Source organism: Choristoneura fumiferana, chromosome 8, assembly GCF_025370935.1.
Source record: "Choristoneura fumiferana chromosome 8, NRCan_CFum_1, whole genome shotgun sequence".
Classification (NCBI taxonomy): domain Eukaryota; kingdom Metazoa; phylum Arthropoda; class Insecta; order Lepidoptera; family Tortricidae; genus Choristoneura; species Choristoneura fumiferana.
In genome coordinates, this window is record NC_133479.1 from 14,538,690 (window position 1) to 14,548,335 (window position 9,646).

The 9,646-nt window shown below is 37.9% G+C and overlaps 2 protein-coding genes across 2 annotated transcripts; one reads left to right on the forward strand and one right to left on the reverse strand.

Moving 5' to 3' along the window:
* Positions 1-889: 889 nt before the first annotated feature.
* On the reverse strand, positions 890-3,075 carry LOC141430245 (uncharacterized). Its single transcript, XM_074090853.1, has 2 exons — positions 2,463-3,075; positions 890-1,830 (listed from the first exon to the last, which is right to left on the reverse strand). Exon 2 carries the CDS (start codon positions 1,823-1,825, stop codon positions 890-892), a length of 936 nt encoding a protein of 311 aa, XP_073946954.1. The 5' UTR covers positions 1,826-1,830; positions 2,463-3,075.
* Positions 3,076-3,967: 892 nt separating this feature from the next.
* On the forward strand, positions 3,968-7,622 carry LOC141430052 (DNA repair protein RAD50-like). The gene is made up of 2 exons (XM_074090596.1): positions 3,968-4,089; positions 5,020-7,622. Exons 1-2 carry the CDS (start codon positions 4,007-4,009, stop codon positions 5,264-5,266), a joined length of 330 nt encoding a protein of 109 aa, XP_073946697.1. The 5' UTR covers positions 3,968-4,006; the 3' UTR covers positions 5,267-7,622.
* Positions 7,623-9,646: the final 2,024 nt, after the last annotated feature.

The following is a 9,646-nucleotide window of genomic DNA, read 5'->3' on the forward strand; positions in this document are numbered from 1 at the left end:
TTCAAAAAGGACCAAGACATTGCTGTAAAACCAAAGTCAACCACAAAATGGTGAACTGATGAGTTGGAAATAGATAATTTTTGTTTTTGGAGTGTATATGACTAAATGGATCCCATCTGAAAAAAAATTGAGCAGTCTCATGACTCTTTGGTACCTGGTTTGAATATCTTTTTAGTATTGGAGTCAAAGATGCGGCTCCATATCGCTTGGATGGTGATTGGTATTAGACGAGACAGTGCAAATAAGATTCAACATGTTTTCTTATGGTCGCCAGTGTTCAGATGATACAACGACGTAATGCAGTGACACTTGTTGCCTTGAAACCCCAACAAATTGAATAGAATAGATCAATCTTTCATAGAGATTACACAACGTGTAATTTTTCACTAAAAGTCTACAAATAGCACACGCTTCTTTGTTACTTTGTAATACTTCAAATGGCTTGTTCTAAAATTATGAAAAATTGGACCGTTCATGATTTGATATATATGCTTTTTTTAATACTTCTTTACATATTCCTATATTAAACTCTTCAGAGAGGTTTTTTGATGATCCCTTACTTTCTCTTTACTTTTACAATTTCATGCTTCTCATTATTTGTTTCCGTGCTTCTTCTTTATCCATGTCACATTTATAAAATTCTTCACTCTTGCCCCATTCATTCATGGTGGATATTCCCTGTCTCTTTTCTTCTAATCGGTTCAATTTTCTTGTCTCTATCGTAAACATATCAGATAGCCAAATACACACTTTACAAAGCTTGGACTTTAGGATCACAGACTGTTGCAGCCACCAAAGCATTAATGTCATTGGAATAATGAACACACCCCCTTGTTTTTATGCACGGGCCTTGTAGGTTTGGTTTGTATGCACTTTGCATAAGAGCATTTCACGTCCACTGCAAAGACGCGCATTCACAACATAACGTGGTCTGTTCCTGGTAAAATAAAAATAAACACTTCACTCCTGGGTTTTCTTGCTTGAAAGTTTTGAACAATATTTTCATGTTGTCTAATAAAAACCTTTTTTGTATTTTTTGCCCATCAATTGTACAAGTCTCTTTTTTTCCAGCAGTAGCTCTGGAAACGTCATCTCTAAGAAAAAATGCTTCAACTATTTTTTTGAGTTTCGTTGCAGAAACTTTTACTTTCATTAATGTCCTCAGTTTGTATGTAATTCCTAAAGATTCTTCAATTATACCTGGTTTTTCAGGGCCCTCTACTTCTTCCATAATATTCTTTAGAATCCTTTTTTCTTTTAGTGTTTTCATCCTTTGATAACTTGCTTTCATTGCTGTAGATAGCTGCTGATATTTAGTTTTTGCATCTACTTTGCGTGTTTTGATTTTTTTAATTCCGTTTCTTTGGCAGCGCTTTCTATACTTTTCGCATTCTCTTTTCAGTTTTTCTACCTGTTCTTTCAGTCTTAAATTATCTCTATGTAGTTTGGAACGATCTCTTCTTATTTTCTTTTTGCCTTGCGCTTTTTTATTAGGTTTATCTTTTGGACCTGGTGGTAGTGGTGCTGCGTCAATTCCGGGTAAGTTCACGTCTTCATTCAGGGGCTCTTGAATTAGAGAAGGGGAGCTGGGAGGTGTAATATCGAGAACACGGTTGAGGTTTTGTTTCCGCTGTTTTACATTCTTCTTTCTCAATTTCCATATCACTCTAGCGTTGTATCTTTCTTTTGGTGTCAAATCCTTTACAAGTCTTTTCTTCTTGTGGTAATTTTCTCGTTTTTTCTTTTTATATTCTTCATACTTTTCTGCATTCTGTTTTAATTTTTCTTTATATCGCTTCTGTCTTTCTGCTGCAGTTAAGCCCATATTAGCTGAAAAACACATTAAAGCGTAAGCAATCGAAGAAAAGCACTGCCACGTGAATAGAAAAAGCGGCCTTATTTCAGACCTTACAATGAATTAGTATAGTAGTAGTATTAGTATAATCTAATGTTTACGTGTATGTAATAAGGGCGCTCTTTTTATCCGACTGCGAAGGAGAGAGTAAGAGTTGAGAACATTCAGTATCTTCGAACCGCAGCTCACATAATAATGATTAGGCTTTAAAAGCAAGCATTTTAACTTAAAATGTTACCAGTAAAGACGGATCAAGCTTAGAATCCTATATTTTTTAAGCACATTTCGTTTAAAAGGTGATTTTTTTACTTCAATATAAGCCCATTTGAACTTAAAATGAAACTATTATGCCAAGTACCGACATTATGCCTTATTTACAAGGATAACATAAAAAAGCTATAGAAATTCTCCTTGCTCACGGCGTATTTTCTCTTGGGTCACGTTTTATGTGACTCAAGGGAATTGTGACTCAAGAGAAAAATAACGGTTAAATTAATTTTTCTCAAAAAATATCTCTAATGTTGCTAATCCAAACACGTCAAGGACATTCCAGTCACGTTTGCTACATAATAGTAATAAAATATTTGTAAATAAAATACGTACTTACCCGAATTTCGATGTCACCCAGCAGAACCACAGTATACACACGCTGCCTTGCTCAGAGTCACGGACGAAATGGCCGAGCAATCGGAGCTTTCTGCGTGACGAGACAACAATCACGCGATCGAAAGACAGTTCCCTATTGGTCCGTCTATTGACTGTCTCTCTCTTTTTTGCTCTTATACATACTTTTTACCCTGTGACTCAGCGGAACCCGATTTTATCGAAGCAGTAAGGACAAACAATTAAAAATTTAATAAAAATAATAAAATTACTTCAAATTAATTATTAATTCAATTTTATTATTAACATAGTGTCCGAGTATCTAATTCTTAAGTTTTAATGAGACTCGTCTAGGAATATTTTTACAAAATACCGCAATTTCCATGACGACTATGTCTAAGGGACACCGCAATTTAGTATGGAACTTGAAAATTATCCACTGGGTCACTTTTTTTCACATAATTTTGAATAACATTATGAAAGTTGATTGTGTAAACAAGACCACAATAGTTCTAATTTTGAAATTGAAACAATAAAATTAACGAAATTCAATTATTTTATTCAAAATCATGAAAAGTTTGCACCGGACAGGTATTGGCAAGAAAAAGTTGATCGACCCAAATCCACTAAAAGTTACAAGTTGTGACAGTTTTAAGGCCATTCCTTTATGGCTCATCTCGTTAGTGTGCTAATAGTATAAATTGCAAATACATTTTTTCAAACAAAGTGTGTCACTCCTGAGTTACGGGAGAGAATAACAACACTAAAAAGTTGAGTGACCTGCCTACCACATCATAGCCCGCACATTATGGCCACCAATCGCCGCCACTAATCGCGACAACTAGTGGTTCAGTCGAGACTACTACACGTCGCCACCAGTGGCTGCCACTTGCGGCTTGAATACATCGACTGTGGCCGTGTGTGCGCTTAAGTCGAACGAGTTGACTCCCACAGCTAATGGCTCGTGTGCGCCGATGTTACACAAAATGTATGAGGAAAGGCGTCCGCAACTTGTAGCAGCCACTAGTCGTTCTAAAGCCGGGTACTCACTAGCGAGCTGTAACTGTATACGAACATTTACGTTACGAGGTTCTAGTGTGTACGCGTGAAACGATCTTCACAATGATTCTCACCGAGCGTACTCATCAAGCGAGCTGTAACAGATACAGTAACGAGTTTCTAGAAGCCGACACTCGTCGGCTCACTGCGAGTCGCACATGTTCTGCTAGTACACACTATGTTTTTAGGTTACAGTAACGTGCAACGGTTACAGTTACACAATGAGTACCTGGCCGTCATCGGCTCGCTGCGAGCACAGCGCGTTCCGCTCGCGAACTACGTATACAGTTCACTATGATTTTTAGTAACTGTAACGTGCAACGGTTACAGTTACAGCTCGCTGGTGAGTACCCGGCTTAAGTAAAATAAGCCCTCTCACATTGAGCACATTTGTAAAAAGAAGCAAAACTGCCATTAATGATTTTCTAAAATTAATTAATACTGTATCGTTGCAGAGTGGTGCAATGTAAGAACGGTGTTGAGATAGACATGCGAGGGAGATGTAGTGCAGGCCAGAAGCTGCTCGCCTGCCTCATCATAAGGCTAGCTCTAGCGGAAACCTTCAGTACCAGGTAATCCCTCATCCACAAAGTTTTTATGTGAGTGCGTGTGTCCTTAACTCCTTCGAGCTAAAACGGTAGGACTTTGATAAAATTTAGTATGTAATAATGGAGGTGGATTTGTTGACAAATGGACCGGAGACTTCTGTAGATTAATGGGACGAGCGAATGAGTAAGACAGTTTGAGATACATTTTGGTGAGCTTAGTTGGAACACTTCTTATTTGTTCCTTTTGTTGTAAACAAACTTTTAATTATATTATTGATATATACTTAAACTCTTTTTAACCCCCCACGCAAAAAGAGGGGTGTTATAAGTTTGACCGCTATGTGTGTCTGTCTGTGGCGCCGTAGCTCTTAAACGGGTGAACCGATTTGAATGCGGTTTTCTTATTTGAAATCAGGTTTTCTAGCGATGGTTCTTAGACATGTTTTTTGTAAAAAATATTGAACTTTGAAGTGACAAAGTCGGGGGTTTTCCAATGTTTTGTTAATTTTAATTTGTTGAGTTGTTTCCTTCACGCGATCCCACATGTAGATTGCTCAATGTCTGGAATCAGATATAGGCTACTTTTTACAAGCTTTTATTTAACTTGCGCTGTATGATTTTTTATTTTGTTCAAATCTTGCAAGTTAAATTTGACCCACTTCCAGTGATCGAATTGACTTGAAATTTGGTATACTTATGTAAATCTGGGACAATGCAATAATCTGCAAGTACAGTCAGCAAAAAAGCTTGTATTAAAAATGTTTTTTTTTACCAAAAACTTTTATATAAAGATATGTAGTTTAAAACCCCGGGAAGGACAGGATAGTTTTTGTGCTGGAAAAGTACACATGTATTTCCCATGGGATAACCAAATGGACCTCACGAAAACTAGCGCCAACTAGCTCATCACCCTAGCCTGAACCCCTCATTACACTGAATTATTTAAATTTTCAGATTCGGCGTTCTGGCCTTGGACGAGCCCACGACAAATCTCGACGAGGAGAACGTGAAATACCTCTGTATGGCACTCAACGAGATAGTCCAGGACCGTATGAGCCAAAAGAACTTCATGTTCATTATAATCACGCACGACAAAGATTTCATCGACTCCCTCGGCCACATCGACCAAGTGTCGCACTACCACGAGGTATCAAGAAATGGTGAAGGCAAGTCGGAGGTCAAGAAAGTGTGCTTCTCGTAATAAGCATTCTCATGTAGGTTTATTCAGGAAATCGACAAGTTGTAGGCGCGGTTTGTGTAGTCGACCAATGTCAGTTATACAGCTTACTGGTATCACCAATGAGGGTTTTTTACGGGCGAAACATCGCTAGATGGCGTTAGATGCGTGAGGTCCGTTGCACGTTATGCTAGATTTACACTCGCCTCGTGCCTCGTCTCATATCTCGCCCGCGGCTTGCGTGATCGATGGTAAATGAACTTCCTGTTTACATTCTCGTCACAATACACGTGACAAGGCAGTAATTCGACTTCATAATAGCGCCCGAATCGACGCACGCACACAGCCAAGCGCTATTTACACGGCCGCTAACCAATCTTCGCGAGACAAAACTACGCAGTGCCACGCCGCGCGCCGCGCCGTCCGGTCGCTAGTCGAGTGCTGTGCCGCGCCGCCCGCTCTATTAGCCCCCGTTTCGATTCCGTAACGTGGCTATAAGCGCTCGGTACTAAGTAACTAGGTACTATAATATATTATTTAATAATGGCGGCGTCACGACAACGTGTATACTGCAGTGTTTACGGGTGCCTAAATTCAACGGTGTTAAAAGCAACATTGTAATTTTTCCAACTTCCTGCTGTGCTGAAAGGTAAAAGTATTTGTCTAGATACCTACTCAACAAAATGTAAACCATCTTGATTTGTCTATTTAAAGAAAATTTCATTTAAAAAATATGCAAATTGCTATTTACAAATTAAGTCTTCTATCAAAATATAAATCCGAACGAATTTATGAATTCACGTTTTTAAAAACGTATTTAGTTTAAAACATACTTCGATTGTTTGCATTTTGTTAAGTACCTACCGAAACAAAAAGGGGCTGTTTCACCACCCATTGATTAATTTTAACTGACGGATAAATGTGATGCCGTCTTTGTTTGTTTTATTCGAATAAACGGATACGGCATCACATTTATCCGTCAGTTAAAATTAATCAACGGGTGGGGAAACATCCCCTTAGTCTTTATAACTTTAATTCGTTTTCTTGTTTGTCTCTTCGGTACAAATGACATACATAGATAATTCAAAATTTATGGGGAGGTCGGCTAAGCATGTGGTAGCTTTTAATGCCCATTTTTAACACCCAACGCAAAAAAGGGATGTTATGACTTTGACCGCTGTGTGTCTGTCTGTTTGTGGCATCGTAGCTCTTAAATGGGTAGACCGATTTGAATGCGGTTTTCTTTATTTGAAAGTAGGTTTTCTATGGTTGTTAGACATGTTTAATCAAAATCGGTTTAGCCGTTTTTGAGATATTGAACTTCGAAATGACAACTTCTTGTTGGTTAGGTTATATTATATACGAATAAGATACAAATACGATTTAATAGCAACAATACCCACAAATAAGTTCGTTTTGTGTTACAAATCTCCTGGTAATACCTCACGGTGATTTCGTGAATTACTTTGAAAAAATGGAGGAAAGATTCCAGATTCCAGAAAAGGAAGCACATAAATTACAAAATGTTAGCGTCTATTTTCAAAGAAATTAAAGAAATAAACCTGTGGCCACTACCGTGTCCTTGTCTACCAAATTTTTTTAAAATAAAACTTCATAGAAAACTTCTAAGAATGAGATTTTTTTATGTCATAAAATTCAACAAGTCGTTTCGAACTTGCCGCAATTGACGCAATTTTTTTTCTATTACCAACTTATAATTAATTCATAAATAAATAAATAATCATAAAATGAATATATGTTTTATTCCTACACCTAAAACTACACACATACAATAAAAATCTACACACGTCTGTTTTACTTTTTGTAATCGCCAACCCTAGCGCTATATAAATTTCAAGAATACGGCCGTCTATATATATACGTCGATACTGCCTTGTTACGTGTATTGTGCTCTCGTGGCGAGTTCAGTTGTCTTTGAGCTTACAACCTGCGCGGCACAACGTTCAAACTCGAATGAAGCGAGAGCGCGAATCCTTTGACTCATGCTCAAAAACCGCTCCGGACGCGAGCGCTGCGAGGGGCAAGTGAGGCGCGCGCGTCTGTCTAGTCACACTCACCTCGTACCATCAGCCATATATGTGGTCTACCACCTTAAAGTTGATAATCGTTTGCATGTCATAAAACAATAATGCCAATAGACACGTGTCTGTTAACTTGAAAGTTCGACTTCGACATATTCATTTAATAGGAATTTGTTTAAAAATTTATAGACCTCTTATTTGGCTGATGGTACCTCGCCTAGCGCCTCGTCTCGCTACTCGTACGCGAGTGTAAATGCGGCATTACAGTCTTGCTTGCGATTGGTCTATTGGGTTATAAAACCAATCACAAACGTGTGACAAATGCCAAAGATTGTCAAACGAACTCACGATACCAGCGCTAACTGACCTGTCACAAAACTCTCCATTGCCTTTGGGTGTTCTTAAAATAAATCACAAAGCGTTCCGTTCCTACTTTTAAAGTTATTTTCATCACACTTGCCCGTAACAGCCGAATCATGACCTGGTTGCAACAAAAAAACCCTCGACCTTAATGTGCTTGTTGAAGCGTGGTCGGTTTGAGAAATTAGAAATATAATATTTACTCGCAAATGTGATGAAAAACATTGTATGTCGCACGGCGGTACTAGAATACGAACATCGACTCATTTAAGCCTCAGTCTTCGACTTTTCTAATATACTCTCGTTCGTAATTCCTTATTACCGCCCTTAAGACAAATGTACATAAAAATATAAAACAAGTATTGAAGAAGTGCAAGGATTATTTTACATATCAATTTTGTCTTCAACTGCATTGAAGTCGGAAGGAAGTTGTTGCAAGATATTGTCGTAAAATATTCAAGATGTTCATTGGTGAGTCGAGATACATTTATTTAAATTACATACTCAGAAATACCAGTTAGTTTTAATTTAACCGTTTTCCGGGCCCCGCGAATTTAGATACGCTACTACAAAATAGACCACAATTTTACATAGTTAAAACGAATAATATTTTTGACGACAACAATTGATTTACTACCATGTTGTAAATTTAGCAAGGTCGCTATCAGCACTATGCCTGGAAAAGGGTTAAGGACTTGCTAAATTAGGCCAGGGGGCCAGATCATAGGCCAGTTACACTTGAAGTCAATGTGACCACGAGTCATTGATTTTCTTCTGACATGAAGCTGTCAGAAATAAAACAAATGTTATAGCACTCATGTTGGACTGGATCCTTCATCGACCATTATCTCTCATATCTTGTTTTCCAAATTTAAAAATAATTTACTTGGTCGACTAACCTAGGACCAAATGTACGTCCTGATAATCCATGAACTGAAGCAGAAGAAATTAAATAAGGGCGTGCGATCCGGGGCAACAAGTACTCGGAAGTATATTTACCACACTGAGTTGTATCACAGTACAAGTACTACGTACGAGCAGCACTTGGAATGCCCGTATTTAATTGAACTCGCAAGTGCGAGTGAGAGGGCTGATCGCATAAGGAATTCGGGAGTTGAATCCTAAGTCGCCTCCCAGTAGTATTGGCTTTCGCCGCTCCGCAAACCACCTGCAGGGCTACTACGAAACTCGAAGTTCGTATCGTACCGTCCCTCTCGGCCTCGTATTAAACAGTATGTGTCAGAGGGACCGCACGACACGAACTTCGAGTTTCGTAGTAGCCCTGCTGACATCATCGCGGCCATTTTGTAATGACGTATTCAATATGGTACATCTGACCATTGGTTCAAATGGTCAAATGACAGTTATAAAAATATCTGACAAAAATGTTTTGTTTGCGAAAATTGCTAAAGCTGTGCCTTGGCTGTTTTTTTTAAGAAAAGTTTATATTTTTGAAAACAATGATGTGGTATTTGAATTGAAATATTCCATTAGTGTAATATGTAATTTGCATATTTTGTATTCTTTATGTATATTTTTGTTAAATAAATAAATGTATCCAAAAAAGCTAATGTATGGGCACAACGTAAATGATAGCTTGACAAATTTATATTTAGTTCCCAATATTTTCTGAAAATGTAACAGACAGACTAATTAGAATTTTAGGGCACTATAGGTAGTGCCGGTAGGCCGTATTTTACATTTTCGCTTGTGACTTTGTCCAGATCGTGAGATACTAGAGGTTATGCATTTTAATCATTGCTTTCATGGGTACATAGTTAGGATTTTAAACTAAAATATTTTCCCGAACATGAAACCCTTTTGTAGGGCACTGCAACATAACTTAAAGCTATTTTCATAATTAATAATTAAATTACACAATGTTAGGTACATACACTGTAGATCGACTTGCATCACCTACATACAGTCCGTGGCGCAAACGCTAAGGTGAGTTACTTCTCAGTCTTGCTCTTTATATCTATGAAATTTATAGTGTACCTCC